This window comes from Babylonia areolata, chromosome 6, assembly GCF_041734735.1.
Source record: "Babylonia areolata isolate BAREFJ2019XMU chromosome 6, ASM4173473v1, whole genome shotgun sequence".
NCBI classification, from domain to species: Eukaryota; Metazoa; Mollusca; class Gastropoda; order Neogastropoda; family Buccinidae; genus Babylonia; species Babylonia areolata.
In genome coordinates, this window is record NC_134881.1 from 8,558,346 (window position 1) to 8,581,838 (window position 23,493).

The following is a 23,493-nucleotide window of genomic DNA, read 5'->3' on the forward strand; positions in this document are numbered from 1 at the left end:
TTCCTGTCGTTGGGGCGTGCGTGTATGGATGAGTGTGGTTGGTCATTTTCCGGCATAGCTGCGTGTAAATGGGCGCATCAAGTTGTCAGAGCATTGGGTCTAAATTGACTTTGAGAAATGCGTTGTACAAAAGCCATTATTTATTACCATTACTTGTGTAGATCCTGTAAAAACGACACGCAGTTATGTGATATATCTCTGTCCCTCTCCCTCCACCTCTCTCTCTCTCTCTCTCTCTCTCTCTCTCTCTCTCTTTCATGTGTGTGTGTGTGTGTGTGTATGTGTGTGTGTGTGTGGTTTGGTTACACAGTCTGAACAACTGGGGCTGTGAAAAACAGCTGCCTAACTTTCCCACTGATACACACTTAACCCCTGTCAGACAGGGGGGTCCGTGGGCCACAGCTCGCTGAACGTCCCTGGGTACGTGTGTGTGTGGCCCTCCTGCCACTCTGAGAGAGAAGAGAATGTAGGCTACACGTGTGAGTGAAAAGGTTAAGGAAAGCCACGGCAAAAAAAAATAAACCTGGCATTTGTGTTGTGTTACTCGTCACAGCAGATTCTTCTGCGCTCATCTCTGTGAACAGTCACTGGGGCGCTGCACAGAAAACAACAACAGTACTTCTTCTTCTGCTGCGTTCGTGGGCTGCAACTCCCACGTTCACTCGTATATATATACGCGAGTGGGCTTTTACGTGTATGACCGTTTTTACCCCGCCATGTAGGCAGCCATACTCCGCTTTCGGGGTGTGCATGCTGGGTATGTTCTTGTTTCCATAACCCAACGAACGCTGACATGGATTACAGGATCTTTAACGTGCGTATTTGATTTTCTGCTTGCGTATACACACGAAGGGGGTTCAGGCACTAGCAGGTCTGCACATATGTTGACCTGGGAGATCGTAAAAATCTCCACCCTTTACCCACCAGGCGCCGTCACCGTGATTCGAACCCGGGACCACCAGATTGAAAGTCCAACGCTTTAACCATTCGGCTACTGCGCCCGTCAAACAACAGTACAACAACAACCGTTCACCACATTCCTTCAGGTGTGACAGTGGTGTGTCAAAGCCTGGGTCTCTGCAAATAATTTTCTTCAGTGTCCACTCTGCAATGTTGTCAGTCCAATGTATTTATGTCCCCGTGCATCTCCCTCCCTCAACATTTCTTTGGGGGTTACGTGGCCATACCAGCGTTGTTTTCTTTTCCCAATTAACTGTCAGCATCTTCGTATCTCAATGTGTTGCTTTATGGTCAGGTGCACTTCTTCTCTGATTAGTGATGTGATCAGTGTGTTTGGTGTTTAGCATCTTGCGATAACACCTCATTCCCGTGGCTTGAATTCTTCTTTCCAAATCTGCCGTGAGGGCCCATGTCTCGCATGTATACAGGAAGATGGACTACATCGATCAGTGCACTCAAGAGTCTGATCTTGTGTTTCATAGAGATGTTGCTGTCCTTCCATATAGGTTTCAGTCTGACAGTGCTGGTGTTATCTTCACTACTCTTGAGAGGATTTCTGGTTTGGATCCTTCATTGTTGATGATGTATCCCAGGTAGTTGAACTGTTGAACGGTTCCTTGTTTCTGTCTCTGGACGGTTATATCAGCAATGATGACTGAGTTGTGGCTTGCATCACCTTGATCTTTCCAGCGCTGACTTTTCATCCAGTTTTTAACAAGTTGTGCGAGTTCTTGCTCTCTACCTGCCATGCCGCCGATGTCTGCGAAGCGAAGATTCATGATAGCTCTTCCTCCAGTGCTGACTGCGATGACATGATCTTCAAGCGTATCAATCATGATGTGTTCCATGAATATGGTGAACAGCGTGGGAGACAGAAGGCAGCCCTGACGGACTCCAACTGAAGTATGGAACCACACTCCAATAGCACCTGTGTGAATACCGTACTGGTCGCTTTGGAGTCTTTTTGCTGGATGGTGTTGATAAGCTTTTGCCCGATGTTAAGTTTATGTTCCATTGTGGCCCATAGTGCTTCCTGCCAGACTCTACCGAACGCGTTCTTGAAGTCGATGAAGACGTGGCAGAAATCACTCTGGTGTTGAAGGTGTTTTTCGCAAAGGGTACGCAGGTTGAAGTTTTGATCGATGGTCCTTTTGCCTTTGTGGAATCAACCCTGTTCTTCAGCAATGATGGTATCTGCTTGCAGCAGAAATCTGTTCAGAATGATTTTGAGCCTTACTTTGCTAGCATGGCTGATCATACTGATGGTACTGTAGTTGGGGGCAGTGTTGGATATTTCCTTTCTTGGGGAGGATGATGAGAATTAAGTGATTGGGTCCATGGCACGGGCCATATGCCTGTGTGCCAGATTTTGTTTCATGTGGAAGTTAGGTTGTGTGTGTGTGTGTGTGTGTGTGTGTGTGTGTGTGTGTGTGTGTGTGTGTCTGTGTCTGTGTGTGGGTGTGGGGGGAGGAGGTGTGGGGGGTGTACGCGCACGTGTGTCCATGTTTACAGCAGCAGCAGCAGCAGTACAGTCGAGCAGAGCAGTTTTGACTGAGCAGGACTGAGGGAGGCACGGACAGACATCAACCAACCAACCAACCAACCAATCAGACAGGATGGCGGTGACCACACAGCCAGGGCGGAGTCAGCTGGTGCTGGTGGGACTGGAGGGCCACAGAGACTGGTCTTCTGGCATGTTCGGCTGCTTCAGTGACTGCGCATCCTGTGAGTGATTCCCCCTTCTTTCTTTCTTTCTTCTTGCTCTTCTTCTTCTTCTTCTTCTTTTGTTGTTGTTGTTCTTCTTCTCCTTCTCCTCCTCCTCCTTCTTAGTAGTACTGGTAGTAGTAGTAGGAGCAGCAGCAGCAATAGCAATAATAATAATGATAATAATTTTTTTTTTTATTACTTTTTATTATTTCTTTATTTAATTTATTATCGTTATTATTATTATTACTATCATCATCATGATCATCATTATGATCATTATCATTTTCATTTTTTGTTGTTTCTTTGTTTCTGTTGTTTGGTTGTTGTTGGTTTTTTGTTTTGTTTTTTGTTGGATTTTTTTTCTTTTTTCTTTGGAGGTGTGTGTGTGTGGTGGGGGGGTTACTTACAAAGCGCCTACCTTCGCTCAGAAACCAAACTCAAAGCGCTTTAAAATCACTCCCCCATTATTTGTTCATCTGTATTCTTTTGTGTTATTTATTGTTTCACCTTTTGTCACAGCATGTTTGTCTTGTTTCAACCAAAAACAAAAACAAAACAAAAAACAAAAACACACATACAGAGGAACGTAAAAGAAATATAATCCATAGTTTCGGTCCACCGACCTATTTCAAGGATGAGTTCAACATAATGTCTCCATATTACTCTGTGTGGGAAATTCGGTTTGCTCTCTCCCTTCCCTCGCGGAAAACATTACATCGCCACAATACAGCCATTTCCAAATGATTTCCAACTCTGTCTAGTGGGATGTTCTACTTTATTTTGATAAATATTCAGTCGCTGCAATCACCCTCCCCCCAAGAGTCATGGCGGTCTGTGTCAAAGAATATAGATTCGTTATCAAATAGTAAAGAGTGGTAACTCTCTCCACACACAAGGTGCATAACTTCAAGCCAGTGCTGCTTACGCTACCAATTCAGCGAGCACACAAGTAAATAAAAGGTACATTGGAACAAACCCAGACACTTTCCCCAAAAAAGGAAGCGCCGGGCTTGTTCTTATACCGATCATTTGACATGTGCACACAGCAGCAATGACAGAAGGAATGTGCAGACACAAATTAGCTTTTATTCAAGACTGGCATAGCCTCTTTGATCCTGAACAAGCCACACAGAACATTATCTTTAACGTTATCTTTTTTTCTTTTTTTCTTTTTTCGCATCGTCTTTGAGTCCAACACTTGATCAGAAACGTGGATTACACGCGATGCCTGCACTGCAAAAGACGCGAAAACGGTCGTTTAAAAAAAGAAAAGTAAATTTTTGACTTTTTAAATAGTAGGATAATCAGTGTGATGACCTTGACCTGGTGACCTCTGTGTCTGTGACCTTTGCCCTGTGTCGCAGGTCTGTGCACGTATTGTTGTCTGCCCATTATGATGTGTCGCCTCGCCTCGCGGCTCAACGAGTGCCCGCTGATGCCCTGCTGTGTGCCCTGCTCCATCGTCGCCATGAGGACCAAAGTCAGGACGATGGGAGGCATTGAGGTTGGTTTGTCTGTCTGTCTGTCTGTCCGTCCGGCTGGGAGGCTGTCTATCTGTCTTTCTGGGTGGCTGTCTATCTTTCTGACTGGTTGGGTGGCTATCTATCTGTCTTTCTGGTTGGCTGGCTGGCTATCTGGGTGGCTGGCTGGCTGTATATCTGTCTTTCTGGTTGGCTGGCTGGCTGTCTATCTTTCTGGGTGGCTGGCTGTTCTGGGTGGCTGTATATCTTTCTGGGTGGCTGGCTGTCTATCTGTTTTCTGGGTGGCTGGCTGGCTGTCTATCTGTCTTTCTGGTTGGATGGGTGGCTGTCTGTCTTTCTGGTTGGATGGGTGGCTGTCTATATGTCTTTCTGGTTGGATGGGTGGCTGTCTATATGTCTTTCTGGTTGGATGGGTGTCTATATGTCTTTCTGGTTGGATGGGTGGCTGTCTATATGTCTTTCTGGTTGGATGGGATGGGTGTCTGTCTGTCTTATGGGTGGCTGTCTATATGTCTTTCTGGTTGGATGGGTGTCTGTCTTTCTGGTTGGATGGGTGGCTGTCTGTCTTTCTGGTTGGATGGGTGGTTGTCTGTCTGGTTGGCTAGGTGGCTATCTATCTGTCTTTCTGGTTGGCTGGGTGGCTGTCTAAAAGAGCTGATTGGTAAAAGGGATGTCTCATCCACCCTTCTCTTTTCAGTACGCCGTTCAATACATGGCACAGCTGAGCATCGTGGTGGTTGTATTGTTTTGCATGACAGTTTGATACAGCATGTTGCAGTACAATGCAGTTCAGATCAAATCATGTCGCTGTTAGCCCAGCCCACCGTTAAAGGACCATCAGGGCTGATTACCCGTCACTGCTTAAACACCAGTCAAGAAACACAATTATTTAATTAATTTTAATAAAGTTATTTAATTAATTTTAATAAAGTTATTAAAATGTTTTAAAGAACCAATTCAGTCACCTGTCACTCGATCCACGTAAAACTGAAACCACGTTTAAAGTATTGTGACTGTGTAAACAGATCACATCAACAACCTATGTCTCGGACCACACAGAATTCAAATCAAGTTAACTCTCTCCATACGAACGGCGAAAGAGACGACGTAAACAGCGTTTCACCCCAATTACCATCATCAAAATAGTGCAAGTGGAAGGCTCTTATACTGAAGAGGTGGATGTTGACAAAGAATACCACAATTCTGACGACGGAAGCTAAAGGTTGGGTCATTCAGACACCCACTGGACATCCGAGGGGTCTGTGTAGAGGAGAAGAGAGGACTGGCCGTACTGAGTGAGTTAAAGACATTAATTTCCCTCAGGAACCGGAAGTTGGCATCCGAGGGTACATCCCAGAGCAAGATCTTCATGGAGCTAGTTTGAACCCGATATCATGCAGATCCCAACAGTCAATCAGAAGACGTTTGACACACCCAGAGGCTGCTTGCACGGCATACACCAAGGATGTTCCTCACCTTTCAGAATAAAAGAATATGTGAGATAAGAATGACCCGTGCGCAGCCTGCATAGGACGTTTTCCTCTTTCTTGTGATATACTACGTGGCGCAACACTATACTACCAACATCATTACGATGGAACCCAGTGCAACGTAACGAGATGTATTGCGATAAAACGCACCACAAGCGTCACAATGCAAAAACAATGCAATGCAGTACAACCCAACGTGTATGCATTATGTTACAGGGGTCTATCTGTAAAGACTGCATGGCCGCAAGTTGTTGCTTCGGTTGCACCGTCTGCCAGATGTCCAGAGAGCTGGACAGCATGGGAATCTAGCCTGATGATGGATCTGTGGCGAAAAGCAACAGTCAAAGATCCCTTCTACCACGTGGAAAACCAGGAGGGAGAATCCTTAGCGTCCAAAGATTAGAGAAATGCGCCTTTTTTTTTCCACACACAGCCTTTTGATTATGATGTGCATAAACAGTGGGACTTTGTAGTAGGCCTACTGGTGATTTTGTTTCAGTTTAAGTGAGTACAGATTTTGGTATGAAATGCCTCATTAGTGTTTTCGTGATGAAATGAAAATAGACGGTTCATCCGTCTTTGTTCCCACCAATTTCTGTGTGATGTAATTTCTAGTTCACGATTACTTATAATTATCTATTTTTGTGAGTTTATTTTAAGCTAGAATCATTCGTAGATATACATTTTTTTCTTCTTGTTGTTGTTGTTACCTTTTACCATTCTTTTGATTGTGATAACTTGTGTTCAAAAGTACTTAAAAAGGTTCCCATTTTAAAGTGATGAGAGTGATTTCTATGTTTTAGGATATTTGTTTTAAACGTGGCTACAGCCAGTTTTGATGCTTATTGCTCGAGTCTTACAAGTAATGAACCATGAATGATTCTTCAAGAGAGATAAAGTTATTTTGCTCTCTCTCTCTCTCTCTCTCTCTCTCTCTCTCTCTCTCTCTCTCTCTCTCTTAGATATTTATATAAACATATGCAAAAATGCTAGTTACTATACTTGTTTTTAATTAAACGAAAGCTGCATCGTGTCCAGATGTATTGTTGTATTCATTTTCTGCATATTACAACAGAGAGAAGCGCTGCAAACCCCAAACTAAAAGCGTCCAGTGTGGTTTTTCGTTTCGCAATTTTCTCGCGTGAGATTTTTTGTTTCTTTAGTTTGTGGTTAACGTTTTTGTTTTTCTTCTTTTATCCTTCGTTAAGATGTCTGCATATTATGCATTCCACAATGTATACAGGTCAGTGACCATACATTAAGATTCCTTTGCTCTTGATTTCTTCGCTCGCTTTGTGCTTTCATGAATTCATTAAATTTTTCGCATACAATTTCACATACAGAGGTGAAAGATACGACCTTGCCAACAATACAGATTTGCTCATTAATACATTATCTAATAAAGCACACAGGATCTACCACCGAGGTCAGCAACAAGCAACAACAATGAATTAAACGACAAATTTTGCTGACAAGTTTCATAACAGTTGCCTACATTTTTAAAAAGAAAGCACATACCCCCAGCTAATCCAATAATGCGATGGCCATTCAGATCAGTTGAATTCTTTCCATTTAAATTTTGCTAGCAAAAGAAAAATAACAATCAAGGATCGTTATTAGATACTTTGAAATAATGACAAACTGCTTGTCTAAAAAATAATTATCCAGACACCAATCGGTAACTGTTTTAATTGTTTCACAAAAAAACAAAAACAAACAAAAAACAAAACAAAACAAAACAGTCGATGCACGATTTTGTACAACTGGAATTTTTCCATGCTGTCTTTGCTGTTTCAGCCGGAATTTTAATAATGATACGCTTTGATACTCTGTTGTGGAATGTTTTGTTATTGAAGCATTTATCACTGTTTGGCTTTTGACTTGCTTTCACCTACTTTTTAAGTATCCCTGGAGCCTTTGATTGTGTCAGTGAGCAATGCAGAAAGAGAACAAAAAAAAAAGTGTGGTCTTTAAAAAAAAGATTGTGTATTTCGTTTTCAAATTATGGTGTGTGCTTTTAGTTTCTTTCTTCTTCTTCTTCCTTCTTTCATCGTGTACTCGTATTCTGTAGTGATCTGTCCATGCTTCTGTTCATTGTTTCGTAATTAAGTTTACGTTATTCATATATATATATATTATATGTATGTATATAAGTATGTATGTGTGTGTGTGTGCGCGCGTGTGTGGTGCGTGCGTGTGTGTGTGTGTGCTTGCGTGTGTGAATGTGCGATTTTGAATTACCTCCCCTTTTTCCCTGTCTTTCATTTTCGAAGGTGTGTGATCTCTCTCTCTCTCTCTCTCTCTCTCTCTCTCTCTGTGTGTGTGTGTGTGTGTGTGTGTGTGTGTGTGTGTAACTACTCATTACATGTAATCGATTCCATTGATGATATGATATATTGTCCTCAAGATTGAACATATTAGATTCTGATTCTGGCCATGACTTGTGTGTGTATTTAACTTTGGTAGACAGACAGAACGAAAAAAAGAGAAGAAAGCACTTGACTACACTGCTTATGTGACATGGGAGTGTTGGGGGGGTGGGTGGGTGGGAGGATTCAAATAAAATTTTCCAATGAAACATATTAACCAAAGGATTACTGAAAATGCTTATTCTCAGTTACATGCACAATCGAACGCAGATACACACAACAAAATAACAGGAAATCAAATTGGCAACATCTGTTACCTCCACTATCCATAATGAACACACAGACAGACACACAGACACACACACACACACACACACACACACACCAGTGTATAAATAATTTTGGGTTATGAAAGGAACGTGAAAATGAGAGGGCATAGTAAAAGAGAGGAAGTAAAGGACAGAGAGAGAGAGGGGGGGGGGCATGAACAGATGAGTATCCACACACACACACACACACACACACACACACACTGGTAATAGAAGGTAGGTAATTCTGAATTTGTATTCGATATTGGCACTGCGCGGACGAAAAGACGACTGGGACTGACCAAACATATCTTAACACAAAAACATTATGTAGAAATTTTAGGTTTATATATTGGCAATACATCAGTATCACACGGAAAATTTTAAGAAATCAACAAAACAAACAATATCGAATTGAACGCGTTGACATTATAGTGTTTATAGTTTGACTGGGTGTCGTCTGCATCAAAGAATCGTCGACAAATATTTATTTGCTGGGCGGTATCCGAGGGGATTACACCCAACAATTTTTTTTTTTTTTTTTTTTTTTTCGTTCTCTGGAGGAAAATGTGTTGTCTGTCTTCCTGTAAGTCTGGAGCAAAGACGAACTAGAAGGTAGAGAGGGTGGCTGAGGTTCGGAGGAGGTAGTTGGGGGGGGTCAAGGGTGCGTTTGTATGATAGTCAGTCGTGTCCGACTATGACTACCAGAACAGCTGTTCTGACTATCTGGGCTAGAATTTGATTATAGTGGAAAGTGTCTTGCCCATGTTACACCCCCACTCTCATTGCCAAGGGATTTTTTTTTTTTTTTTTTTTTTTTCAGATGGCGTTGGGATGGTTCTCAAAGGCCAACTAGCACCCCAATTTAAGGCTATACAGCACTAAGAGCCAGTGCAATCTTGCCTCATAATTTCAGAGTCACAGTCCTTCACAAAAAGACAAAACTGTAAATGACTTCCCATTACAGTGGGGAAACCATTGATCATACAGCTCTCACTTTGATGTTGACCCAACTGTCGGCTTATGTCAGTCTGTGATAAAAAGCCGAGCTTTGGGATTAGAATAGGAGTTTAGCGATGGTAGATGTTTTGGTGGTTAAAGGTAGAGTAAGGCTTTAGCAGAGGTAGTCGGGGACGAAGTTAAGGGTTTGAGGGGAGAAAAGGTTTTCTGGAAGGTAATTGGGGATGCAGGGTAGAAGTTTGAGAAGGTAGTAGAAGTAGGCTAGGGTGTAAGGAAGTTTTATGTGGATAGGGAGAAGGTGGAGGTTTAGGATGGTAGTGGGAGTGGATTAGGGTGTAGGCGAGGTAGTTGTGGTCAGGGATACAGAGGGGTTTGGGAAGGTAGTGGGAGTAGATCAGGGTGTGGGAAAGTTAGGGTGGACAGGGAATGAGTAGGGGGTTGGGAAGGTAGTGAGAGTAGAGCAGGGTGTGGGGAAGTTAGGGTGGACAGGAAATGAGTAGGGGTTTGGGAAGGTAGTGGGAGTAGATTTGGGTGTGGGAAAGTTAGGGTGGTCAGGGAATGAGTAGGGGTTTGGGAAGGTAGTGGCAGTAGATCAGGGTGTGGGGAAGTTAGGGTGGACAGGGAATGACTAGGGGTTTGGGAAGATAGTGGGAACAGATGAGGGTGTGGGAAAGTTAGGGTGGACAGGGAATGAGTAGGGGTTTGGGAAGGTAGTGGGAGTAGATCAGGGTGTGGGAAAGTTAGGGTGGACAGGGAATGAGTAGGGGTTTGGGAAGGTAGTGGGAGTAGATCAGGGTGTGGGAAAGTTAGGGTGGACAGGGAATGAGTAGGGGTTTGGGAAGGTAGTGGGAGTAGATCAGGGTGTGGGAAAGTTAGGGTGGTCAGGGATACAGAGGGGTTTGGGAAGGTAGTGGGAGTAGATCAGGGTGTGGGAAAGTTAGGGTGGTCAGGAAATGAGTAGGGGTTTGGGAAGGTAGTGGGAGCAGATCAGGGTGTGGGAAAGTTAGGGTGGTCAGGGATACAGAGGGGTTTGGGAAGGTAGTGGGAGTAGATCAGGGTGTGGGAAAGTTAGGGTGGACAGGGAATGAGTAGGGGTTTGGGAAGGTAGTGGGAGTAGATTTGGGTGTGGGAAAGTTAGGGTGGACAGGGAATGAGTAGGGGTTTGGGAAGGTAATGGGAGTAGATGTGGGTGTGGGAAAGTTAGTGTGGACAGGGAATGAGTAGGGGTTTGGGAAGGTAGTGGGAACAGATGAGGGTGTGGGAAAGTTAGGGTGGACAGGGAATGAGTAGGGGTTTGGGAAGGTAGTGGGAGCAGATCAGGGTGTGGGAAAGTTAGTGTGGACAGGGAATGAGCAGGTATTTGGGAAGGTAGTGGGAGTAGATCAGGGTGTGGGAAAGTTAGTGTGGACAGGGAATGAGCAGGTATTTGGGAAGGTAGTGGGAGCAGATCAGGGTGTGGGAAAGTTAGTGTGGACAGGGAATGAGTAGGGGTTTGGGAAGGTAGTGGGAGCAGATCAGGGTGTGGGAAAGTTAGGGTGGACAGGGAATGAGTAGGGGTTTGGGAAGGTAGTGGGAGTAGATCAGGGTGTGGGAAAGTTAGGGTGGACAGGGAATGAGTAGGGGTTTGGGAAGGTAGTGGGAGTAGATCAGGGTGTGGGAAAGTTAGGGTGGACAGGGAATGAGTAGGGGTTTGGGAAGGTAGTGGGAGTAGATTTGGGTGTGGGAAAGTTAGGGTGGTCAGGAAATGAGTAGGGGTTTGGGAAGGTAGTGGGAGCAGATCAGGGTGTGGGAAAGTTAGGGTGGTCAGGGATACAGAGGGGTTTGGGAAGGTAGTGGGAGTAGATTTGGGTGTGGGAAAGTTAGGGTGGACAGGGAATGAGTAGGGGTTTGGGAAGGTAGTGGGAGTAGATTTGGGTGTGGGAAAGTTAGGGTGGACAGGGAATGAGTAGGGGTTTGGGAAGGTAATGGGAGTAGATGTGGGTGTGGGAAAGTTAGTGTGGACAGGGAATGAGTAGGGGTTTGGGAAGGTAGTGGGAACAGATGAGGGTGTGGGAAAGTTAGGGTGGACAGGGAATGAGTAGGGGTTTGGGAAGGTAGTGGGAGCAGATCAGGGTGTGGGAAAGTTAGTGTGGACAGGGAATGAGCAGGTATTTGGGAAGGTAGTGGGAGTAGATCAGGGTGTGGGAAAGTTAGTGTGGACAGGGAATGAGCAGGTATTTGGGAAGGTAGTGGGAGCAGATCAGGGTGTGGGAAAGTTAGTGTGGACAGGGAATGAGTAGGGGTTTGGGAAGGTAGTGGGAGCAGATCAGGGTGTGGGAAAGTTAGGGTGGACAGGGAATGAGTAGGGGTTTGGGAAGGTAGTGGGAGTAGATCAGGGTGTGGGAAAGTTAGGGTGGACAGGGAATGAGTAGGGGTTTGGGAAGGTAGTGGGAGTAGATCAGGGTGTGGGAAAGTTAGGGTGGACAGGGAATGAGTAGGGGTTTGGGAAGGTAGTGGGAGTAGATCAGGGTGTGGGAAAGTTAGGGTGGTCAGGAAATGAGTAGGGGTTTGGGAAGGTAGTGGGAGCAGATCAGGGTGTGGGAAAGTTAGGGTGGTCAGGGATACAGAGGGGTTTGGGAAGGTAGTGGGAGTAGATTTGGGTGTGGGAAAGTTAGGGTGGACAGGGAATGAGTAGGGGTTTGGGAAGGTAGTGGGAGTAGATCAGGGTGTGGGAAAGTTAGGGTGGACAGGGAATGAGTAGGGGTTTTGGAAGGTAGTGGAAGTAGATCAGGGTGTGGGAAAGTTAGGGTCAACAGGGAATGAGTAGGGGTTTTGGAAGGTAGTGGGAGTAGATCAGGGTGTGGGAAAGTTAGGGTGGACAGGGAATGAGTAGGGGTTTGGGAAGGTAGTGGGAGTAGATCAGGGTGTGGGAAAGTTAGGGTGGACAGGGAATGACTAGGGGTTTGGGAAGGTAGTGGGAGCAGATCAGGGTATGGGCAAGGTAGTTGTGTTCAGTGATAGAGTATGGGGTTTGGGGAAAGTAGTGGGTGACATGGGCAGAATGGGATTTGGGAAAGGTAGTGTTGAATAGTAGAACTTTGGGGCGATAGTGCAGTAGCAGAGTAGGTCACTTTGTGTCAGTGTCTCGTTTTTTTCTCTCAAACAGGAAGTTTTGTTTAGACAGGCTCTTCTTGTGTATCTTTTTTTGACGATCAAGGAGAAAATCCGCCAGCCAGCTCACACACACACACACACACACACACACACACACACACACACACACACACACACACACACACACACACACACACACACATTTAGCAAATTATTTATGTTCCGTCCTGTCAATATAAAGCATGTTACAATGTCATATCAAGGATAATCAAATATAAAGCTTCAGAATCAGTCTGACGTGTGAAGGCCACGCAGTCTGATTCAATGCAGCCAGGATGCTACTCACATATGCACAAAAACGCAACGCCAAAACGGAGAATGAGTGCCGGAAAGGTGTGGGTGAAAGTGGTCACACACGTCAATGTCCACTGGTCTCAACTAGTAAATATGACCGAGCTTGCATGAGTCCCAAGATTGATTGATTGATGTGGATACTTATATAGCGCCTATCCTCCTCGGTCAGAGACCAAGCTCTAAGCGCTTTACATACACGGGGACATTTGCACCACAGGCTGCCTACCTGGGTAGCGCCGACTGACGGCTGCCACTGGGCGCTCATCATTCGTTTCCTGTGTCATTCAATCAGATTTCAGACGCACACGCATGCACACTCAGACAGACATGTAACATTTTACGTGTATGACCGTTTTTATTTATTTACCCCGCCATGTAGGCAGCCATACTCCGTTTTCGGGGGTGTGCATGCTGGGTATATTCTTGTTTCCATAACCCACCGAACGCTGACATGGATTACAGGATCTTTAACGTGCGTATTTGATCTTCTGCGTGCGCATACACACGAAGGTGGTTCAGGCACTAGCAGGTCTGCACATATGTGGACCTGGGAGATCGGAAAAATCTCCACCCTTAACCCACCAGGTGCACCGAGATTCGAACCCAGGACCCTCAGATTGAAAGTCAAGCGCTTTAAACATTCGGCTATTGCACCCGTCAAGATAGCATAAGAAAAAGAACAGGATCCTGCCCGAAATATATTTCTCCCAATATATTGGTTAGCATTATCTGAATCCACGTTTTCAGCCTGACAACAAAACATCAAACAAGACGCACATTCTGGAACACATCACATACACACACACAGTGGAGTGATGGCATTGAGGTAACGCGTCCGCCTAGGAAGCGAGAGAATCTGAGCGCGCTGGTACAAATCACGGCTCAGCCGCTGATATTTTCTCCCCTTCCACTAGACCTTGAGTGGTGGTCGGGACGCTAGTCATTCGGATGAGACGATAAACCGAGGTCCCGTGTGCAGCATGCACTTAGCCCACATAAAAGAACCAACGGCAACAAAAGGGTTGTTCCTGGCAAAATTCTGTAGAAAAATCCACTTTGATAGGAAAAACAAATAAAACTGCAAGCAGGAAAAAATACAAAAAAATGGGTGGCGCTGTAGTATAGCGACGCGCTCTCCCTGGGGAGAGCAGCCCGAATTTCACACAGAGAAATCTGTTGTGATAAAAAGAAATACAAATACAAAATACCCGAGTGGAAAGTGCAGTTCTGATCGACCACCTGCCAAACAAAAACTTCAGAGGTAAGTCTTAAAGTAACATGTACGCGTCCATCAATTACCAGTATGCGATGTCGATGCAACTGGTCAATAGCTTATGTGTCTGGCATTTAAAAACTGGTATGGGCTATCTCATTGCGTTGGTGCTGAATCCTCAATTCAACACTTCCGAAAAAGCGTATGTAGAACAGAACAGCTGTGAACTGCGAATGTCTCAGCATGTGATTGGAAATTGCTTCAAACCCAACAGACGTTTTCTCGTTAGGGAAGGACAATATTGCTTCCTTAACCTCACTGAGTGCAAGACCTGACTAAGCGCGTTAGGCAGGGGAGGGGGGGGGATTTGCTAATGACCACTCTCTCTATTCAGGAAACAATCGAGAGTTTTCCACGTTGTCTACTGTGATCTTGCTCGCTTGTTCCGGGTCAGAGTCTTTTGTATCATTGACCCCACAGTAAAAAAGTATTGTCTGCTTTGTCAAGGTTTCGATTTGGAGCAACTTCATTCAGTGACTGAGAAATGTCATTGACTTTGCGTTTAAATTTTTTTGTGTATAATTATAATTATATATATGATATATATATAATAACATTGAATCCATACGATAGGCCTCATTAAACGAGTGTGTGTTATAGTGTCATGTAGAAATATGCATCAGTGTGAAGATCGAATTATTTTCTTTGGTGCAGGTTTTTATGTTTGACGTAAGATTTACGCGTTTGTTTTTGCGTCATACTTGCGTGTTACCTGTGTTCTTTTTCTTGTAAGGGGCGGCAGTGAAAGCCGGGGGAAGACGACGGTGTCTGGGTCTTTTGGGGGAAGTCAGCCGCTTGGAGGCTCCTGTTGTCCACGCTCCCTTTTCTGTCAAGGCTGTCAACGTCCACGCCTGGTCAATCACGATGGATGATCCCAGGTTGGAAATGTTCACACACGCAGACAGTATGGCTACTTTCTACTGTCGTTGTTAATGAGGCTAGATCTCAGGAAGCAAATGTTACCAGCGGTATTCCACAGGGATCAGTACTTGGACCTGTACTTTTTGTTATACTTATTAATGAACTCCAGGACAATGTTAGGACGAATGTCAAAATGTTTTCAGATGATACCAAGCTGTTCGCTAGGTCTGACACAGAGGAGGGACCCCAAAATCTTCAAGAAGATTTAGATCGGCTACAAGAGTGGTCAAACAAATGGCTATTGAGATTCCATCCAGGAAAATGCAGCGTATTAAAACTTGGAAGGAAGAAGTCAGAAGCAACATACTTCTTGGGAAATGAGTCAGACAGGATACAGATCAAGCATAGTGACGCTGAGAGAGACCTAGGAGTTCTCATTGACTCAAAGCTGGCATTCAGGCAACAGGTAGCCCAGTCCACAGCGAAAGCAAATAGGATAGTGGGTGTGATTAGAAGATCGTTTGACCACCTCAATGAGAAAATATTTGTCCAGCTGTACAAGAGTTTAGTGCGCCCATTACTTGAATATGGGCACTGTGTGTGGCAGCCTATGCATTAGTCATTATGCAGTGACATTAAGGATGTTCAGCGCAGAGCAGCAAAACTGCTATCACGCCTGAAAGACAAACCCTATGAGGAGAGACTGCGTGAACTAAAATTACCATGCTTGGAACACAGGAGGCTCCGTGGAGACATTATTGAGGTATAGAAATACTTGCATGGGTTTTACTCAGTCTCTCGACCTAGCTTCCAACTGGCGTCCACACGTGATCTCAGAGGTAATGCATTGAAATTAGAGAAACACAAGTGCCGTCTTAATATCGGAACAAACTACTTCTCCGAAAGAGTTGTTAATACCTGTGGTGACGGCACCATCTGTTGACTCTTTCAAAAGCCGCCTGGATAGCTACTGGACTGAGCTACCTTCAGTGTATGTACCTGCCTCCCAGTGTTAACCACCACCTTTGTATATGCCATTGCCCGCACAACGCATAAGTAAATAGACCTCGGACGACGAACAGGCCCTTGACCGTCTGATAGTCAAGTCAAGTCAAGACAGTCGCCATTTGGGTGGCACCCTTATTGTTGTCGGTGTTGCCATTAGAAATACCGGGACGCCGTGTGTGTGTGTGTGTGTGTGTGTGTGTGTGTGCATGACAACGTTGGGGGGGGGATCAGACCATTTCTACACAGCCATACGTTGTTCCTCTCTTCTTGTCAGAGTTCCTTCGAGAAAACAAAGGAAGTCTGTGTTTACAGCAGCCGTACAGTAGTGCAGAGTAGAACTGACAGACTGTACACAGTGTTTCAGACATCAAAGCGATTGATCAATTGGTTGATTACAAGAGACAGATACATCTTTAGATGTCCATAAAACATGGAAAAGTCTCTTTCAGCTGCACATAGAACATAAGACATCTACAGACATTTAGAAATGAATATGCATGACAAGAAATACCAGACTGATTGAACTCACTCCGTTGATTTACTTACTCCCGTTCAACTATCCAACAAAGATGTCCCACGACCGCCACCCCACCCCACCCCCCAGCCCTCCTCCAAACACACACACTCTCTTTCCCTCTTACACGGCACTAACACAGCATGCTCATCCCAGTATATTCAAAGCGAACATTATGTAAAAACACTATTTTAAAATCTTGATAGATACATCAAATAATCACAAATCGTAAAACACTCGCAGCTAACAAATAAAAGTAGGTACTTCGTGTACATAGATTCAAGTCATCGCAAGCTTTAGATATATAAATCACACCTCACAAAAAGACTGAATTTGTACCGGTTAAAACCAACAATGAAATAACGAAGGACTTGCTTTCTGCCATATTGAGCAGACACACCCACTGAATCCAAACTTTCGTGTCTGTTTCCCTATTCTCCGCACCTCCTCAATTTGGAATAGATTGACGCTTGAGATATGAGCACCACACAGTATATCTGTACTCGTGGTGATGTCGCACCAGAGTTTTTGTATAGTTCTACAAATGTGCATCGGTCAAAATGAGTATAAGTTCTTTTCACCATTTGGTTCACTTTATTCATGCAGTTCTGAATGTGTGGGTCAAATGAAAGATTTCTGTCAAAAGTGACTCCAAAGTCTTTTTCATGTCCACGCTCTTTTTCTTTCAAAGCCATCAGGGTTCGCGCCTGGACAGCCACCATGGACCCAGCTAAATGAAATGTGTCTGTCTGTCTGTCAATACGTATGTACGTGGGCGTGTATCTGTCTGTCTGTCTGTCTTCTGTATCTGTGTGTGTGTGTGTGTGTGTGTGTGTGTGTGTGTGTGTGTGCCAAAGTTTAGACAAGCATATACCTGAGTGACAGTGTCTATGTTGACTGACAGCACCAGCACATCAGCGTTTAACAGAGATAGGACGGACAGACGGACATCAGGCAAGAAGGTGGTGATCACGCAACCAAAAGGCAATCACCTGGTGCTGGTGGGACTGGAGGGACAGAGGGAGTGGACCACCGGGCTGTGTGGCTGCTGCGAAAACCTCATTAACAGTCAGTGCTTCTCTACTCCTTTGTCATTGTTCACCTGTGTTCTTCTGTGTTATTGCGTTGTGTTACTTTGTGTCACACCATAATTATTTCCCTGTGACTTTGATTACCATGCTAAAATGTTCATGAAAAGTCGCTCTCTCTCTCTCTCTCTCTCTCTCTGTGTGTGTGTGTGTGTGTGTGTGTGTGTGTGTGAACACTTTTGTTGCCGTAGCTTCTTTTACGTGAGGTAAGTGCTTTGCTGCACACAGGACCTGTTTGTGTTCTGCTGCACACAGGGCCTGGGTTAACCTTCTAATCTGGAAGACTAATCAGAAAGCATGTCTCATATAGGAATACACGACTACAACGTTTGACGAAATTGAATGTCCTCTGTGTCACTGTTCAGTGTCACTTTTGGCTAAACTCTTCCCACCAGCTCCCTCTTCCATCCCCGCTCCCCCCCCCCCCCCCCACCCCCCACCCCCCTCTTATCTTTAACCTCACTCCACCTCCCCCCAAAAAGAAAGGGTGAACAACTCCCGACGTTTAACGTCAGACAAAGTACATGACATGAAATTCAAAGCGAAATATGACGTCAGTATCTCGCTGTTAACTGTAACCATACTTTTGCACACGCATTTCCTTCTTTGAGTTTTTTTTCACATCGCGAAATCATCACAAGACAGCAGGCAATGTCACGTGACAACTGTGGACCCTTATTTGCGTATGACCTCACAAAACTGACTGGAATCAAGGTATTATGTCATCATTTTATGGACCATTTTTCAGGCAACTTGTCATTAGGTTAGACGTTGCTTAGTCTTTTACGGCCATGAAGGAGTCTCCCGTCGGTCCGACGGATGAGTAGGCGGGCAGGCTTATCTGTCGGTGTGTGTCCTCATATGGGAGAAGAGGCCGATTCTAGATGCGCAGCACTTCCCACGGGTGTTGCAAGGGAAAACGTCTCCAGAAGTTGAGCCCTAGGCCCTGCTTCTTTCGCTCACGCTTCTCCGTTCTCTTGTTTTCAAATGCCTGACCAGCACTTGCGACTTTTTTTTTCTTTTTTTTTCTTCTTTTTTTTACGGCCATAGAGACAGTGGTTTAATATTCAGGACCATTATTCAGACAACTTGTCATTAGGTTAGACGTTGCTTAGTCTTTTACGGCCATAGAGACAGTGGTTTAATATTCACTGTGTCTTGGGCTCAGCACAGGAAGGCTGGGCCTAATCATCTCCTTCCGACCGGCCAGGCGCATATTTTCCTGAGTTCGATCTCCGTCACACCTGGTGGGATAAGCGTGGAGATTTTTCCGATGTCCCGGAGTGGTGGCCTAGAAGTAACGCGTCCGCTTAGGAAGCGAGAGAACCGGAGCGCACTGGTTCGAATCATGGCACAGTCGTCAGTATTTTCTCCCCTTCCACTAGACCTTGAGTAGAGGTCTGGACGCTATTTATTCGGATGAGACGATAAACTGAGGTCCCGTGTGCAGCATGCACTTAGCGCACGTAAAAGAACCCACGGCAACAATAGCATAACCAACATGAACCACATCCTCCCCGAAAACGGACTGTATGGCTGCCTACATCGCGGGGGTAAATGAACAAAACGGTCGTATATGAAAAATGTTACGTGTGTGTGTGTGTGTGTGTGTGTGTGTGTGTGTGAACTTGATGACACAGGAAACAAATGATGAATGCCCGAAGGAATCCGTCAGTCGGCTCTACCCATGATAGGCAGTCTGTAGTGCAAATGACCCCATAAAGGGCTTAGAGTTTGGTCTCTGACCGAGGATGGGCATTATATAATTATCCATGTCATCGTCACCAGGGTGGAGTGAGGACAATCGGAGGAATGTGCCTTCACTATTACCATGGCGAAACGGGACCTCGTACTCTCATCACTTGTGAAAACTGCATCTAGTCTGCCACAACCCACCCCCGATCCCTTCCCCCTCTTGCCCCCCCACCCCCCACCCCCACCCCCTCCCCCGCCCCTCCGCCAGTACCAATGTAATTACCACTATCCTTTAATGGCAATTTTCGTGCATATCTGAAGCGTCATTGTTATAAATAGATGATTAGATGATGTGACCCATTTTCAGTCATTTTCGACACTATCTTATCGAGTTGTTTTACTCTGGGATATAGATTCAGTCGCTGCATTCATATGTAGCCATCCATCATGTGAGGTCCACCAATACGTCTGCAATCACGTTCTTTCCGTTTGCTGATCCTCACCCACCCCCCGCCCCCACCTCCTCGATCCCCACCAACCATAGCAACAGTAAGCAAGAAGAATTGTGATCATGATGTTGATCATTAACTTTTTTTTCATCGTCTTTTCGCCTGACTGATTAGAGAATGTAGATGACACGCTGTTTCTTCAGCTCTGTGCACCTACTTTTGTCTGCCCTTGGTGGCGTGCCGCCTGTCCTACCGGCTCAACGAGTGCCCGCTGTTGCTGTGTTGTTGCCCAGACACTATCATCGCTGCCAGGACCAAAGTCAGGATCATGGGAGGCATTAAGGTTGGTTTGTCTGTCTGTCTGGCTGGCTGGCTGGCTAGCTAGCTGGCTGGCTAAACGAGATGAGTAGTGGCGGAAGTGATTGTCTTCACCCCCCACAGCCCCCCACCCCCCACACCCACCCCCCACCCCCCTCTTTAAGTACTGCCGTTCAATACACGACAGAGCAGAGCATCCTGCATTGTTTCGCAAGACCATAATATGATACAGTATGTTGGAATACAATACAAAATGATGCAACGTAACACGATGTTTTGTAACATCTACACAATACAGTCCCATACGATATCGTTATCTTGTAATACCATGTGTTGCAACACAATTCCAACATTCTGCGTTGGAATCCAGTATAACGCTGTATAAAACACGATGTGCTGTAATTCACTGCAAAACAGTTCTTCGTAGTGCTAAAGAACTCAGCACATTACAACCCAGCATGTGTGCATTATGTTACAGGGGTCTATCTTAAAAGATGCCTGTGCTGTGTGGTGCTGCTGTGCCTGCGTCATGTGTCAGCTATCCAGAGAACTGGACGCCATGGGAATCTAACCTGATTGTGGATCTCTGGCGAAAAGCAACCACCTTTAGCAAAACCAAAAACCCCTACCTGACAAATAACCGGAAGACGGAAACCCATGTCGTCCGAAGATAGGAGAAATAACCTTTCGTTTTGAACACAGACTATAATTGTGTGTGCATATAATATAGCGGGTCTTTATAGTAAGGTTGTTAGTGAATTTGTTTTACTGTAGATGAGTGCATACTTTGGTGTGAAGTTCCTCTTTAGTGCTTTCGTACAGTGCAAAAATGAAAAGGGTTGTTCATTCACGACTTTACAACTCTTGACCTTAATCTCGCTTTTGTGTGTGTGTTTGTGTGTGTGTGTGTGTGTGTGTGTGTGATGCAATTTTCAGCTCAAACATTTTCTTTTGTCTACTTTGTCTACTTTTATTGTGTCAGTTTGCATATCTACCATTTTCTCAGTTTTGATGTTATTGTTTTTATTGATTTTTGTTTCCTTGAACCATTCCTTTAATTGTGATAAATTGTGTTCAAAGGTATTTAAAAGTGATTCATGTTTTAAAGTGATAACAGTGAACCATAAAGAAATTTTCAAGAGGATGAAGTACTTTTGCTCGCAATCTCTCTTTCCCCGCTTTCTTTTTTTCTTTTTCTTCTTCGCCAACCGAAAGCGATTAGCGTCCAGTGTGGGTATTTTCGTTTCGCAATTTTCTCGCGTCTTTGTTCTTTAGCTTTTGGTAAGAGCAGTAGTTAGCTAGCTTTTTTTTCTTCTTCTTCTTTTCTTTTTTTCTTCTTGCTTTTTCTTCTTCTTCTTTTTTTTTCTTTTTTTTTTTTTTGAGTGAATCTTAACCACCGCAGCGTAACTTTGTAAGTTTATTTATGATTGGACATTACGATTATTTTATCTTTTTTCTTTCGAAAACCCCTTGCTTCGGAAAATACATGCTTAGCGAATTGATTTATATGATATCTTCATCATTCAACGTAAGCACCATTATCAGATCTTTATAATGACAAGAGAGGCAAGGCCTTCAAGACTCACTTGTGATACACTTTAAAAAAAAAAATCCAAGCAAATTAAGTCCCCTAGCATTAATTACAGAGTAATTTCCCTTTTTCACTATCTGCACCAAAAACGTTTGCAAAATAAATAAAACTTCCATGCTGAGCAAAAGAAGTTCCTGTTTGAACAGAAAATGATAATAATGACTGCTCTTGTTGTTTGGTCAGAATATCAGATCAAAGTGCCAAGTTTAGAGAATACAAAAAATATTAATATAACAGTAAATGCAGTTTGCATATAATTAGGCTTCTTTTTTTTCTCTTTTTTTCTTTTTTTTTGTGCCCATCCCAGAGGTGCAATATTGTTTTAAACAAGATGACTGGAAAGAACTGAATTTTTCCTATTTTTATGCCTAATTTGATGCCACGGACACACACACACACACACACACACACACACACAACCGAACACCGGGTTAAAACATAGACTCACTTTGTTTACACAAGTGAGTCAAAAATAAAAGAACACATTATGTTACGGATAGAATCATAAGGTTGACACTAACACACAAAATGTTTTTCATCAACAACAGTAGGTGAGTTACGCATTGCTAGTTTCAAACCATTGTTTTTAAGCAAAAGCAAAGTGTTCTCAGTCTAATTGTAGCCAGCGAGAGAAAGAGAGAGAGAGAGAGAGAAGGGGGTGCGGGTGGGGTCGGTAATTTTGAATCAGTTTCTTGCTGAATATTGATATCATGTGATGAAAAAAAAAAAACAACTTGGAATGATCGAATATGCTTAACGCAGAAACATTATATTAAATGAATGCAGACAGGGTTTATATATTGACAATAAATCAGAAAGACGGAAATTGTAAAGAAGCCCAGTAGAAATAAACAATATCGATCCTGACGGCTTGACATTGTTTGTTTATTGTTTGGTTGGACAGCGTTTGTATGCAGAAAGCAATGACAAAATCTAGCGGTCGGTTATGTTGATATCTGAGGGAAGCATACCCATGAATTCTACACCTCGATCCGTTCTTTGGAAGAAAATATGTTGTCTGTCTTCCTACATCCTTTGCAGTTTGAAGAAAAAAAACACGAAAAAAACAGAAGTTACATCAGTGTAAGTGAAGGAAAAGAATCGGAAAAAAATGGTAAAGGCTGCATGCAGGTCTATTTCTAAAGATATAATTGGTCATGGTTAATGAACATGTTCGTTTTCTCACGAGAGAAATCGGGAAGAAGGGTTCGGGATTGGGGATGTAGTGGGGTCAAGGATGTTGGATTGGGTGTCAAGGTTAGAGTAGGGGGTTTAGGGGATGTATAGTGGGGTCAAGGGGGTGGTAGTAGGGGGTCAAGGTTAGAGCAGAGGTTTTGGGGGATGTATTGGGGTCAAGGGGGAGGTGGTGGGGTCAAGGTTAGACCAGGGGTTTGGGGGATTATGTGTATCTGTTATTACGATCTCCTATGAATAACAAATCCCTGTTTCCAAAGCAAGTTTGTGTTGAACATTCAGAGAAGACGTAAGGAACTTGTCACGATCTGTTGTAAAGATCACTGACCGAAATCAACATTTGTGATTTAAACTGATGTGAATTCTGAAATCAATACCTTATTGCTGTTTATACCCTTTCCTTGCATAACTAAAACCTAGCAACTAGCTATCTGGACAGGTCTCAGAGGGCGGTTTCCTCCACTGTTTTAACGCCCGGAACTTGACTATTCTCCATCATGCTAGAGAGGGCTTACACAACCCTATTACACAATCAGACCCTTCTGATGTCCATCAGTGATGATGGGGAGACTGATGTGGGTATTTTGGACAACATGCTATTGCAAATACCCTATTAGCATACGATCAAGCTTCGGTCATTAGATTGGTTTGGGGTAGGACCAGCCGGGGGTCATGTGGGGGTGTGAGGCAGAGGTCTCATTTCATCAGTGGCAGGGAGGCCAACTAGCTGTCTGATCAGAAATCATTTGCTGGTGGCCATATTCATTTGGACCAGTTAAG

The 23,493-nt window shown here is 44.2% G+C and overlaps 2 protein-coding genes across 3 annotated transcripts in view; both read left to right on the forward strand.

Annotated features, from left to right (window-relative positions):
- Window positions 1-6,613, forward strand: part of LOC143282707 (placenta-specific gene 8 protein-like) — a 7,522-nt gene extending 909 nt beyond the window's left edge. The window contains exons 2-4 of one of the 2 annotated variants that reach the window (XM_076588412.1): window positions 2,473-2,685; window positions 4,032-4,171; window positions 5,855-6,613. In XM_076588412.1, coding sequence (XP_076444527.1) covers window positions 2,577-2,685; window positions 4,032-4,171; window positions 5,855-5,947 — 342 coding nt within the window. In that variant the 5' untranslated portion in view covers window positions 2,473-2,576 and the 3' untranslated portion in view covers window positions 5,948-6,613. The remainder of the gene's footprint in view (window positions 1-2,472; window positions 2,686-4,031; window positions 4,172-5,854) is intronic. The other variant, XM_076588413.1, reaches the window with a different exon arrangement.
- A 6,090-nt stretch (window positions 6,614-12,703) lies between these two features.
- LOC143283215 (placenta-specific gene 8 protein-like) lies at window positions 12,704-20,499 on the forward strand. The gene is made up of 5 exons (XM_076589390.1): window positions 12,704-12,761; window positions 14,729-14,873; window positions 17,283-17,446; window positions 19,814-19,953; window positions 20,407-20,499. The coding sequence occupies exons 1-5, from the start codon at window positions 12,704-12,706 to the stop codon at window positions 20,497-20,499; spliced, it is 600 nt and encodes a 199-aa protein (XP_076445505.1).
- Window positions 20,500-23,493: the final 2,994 nt, after the last annotated feature.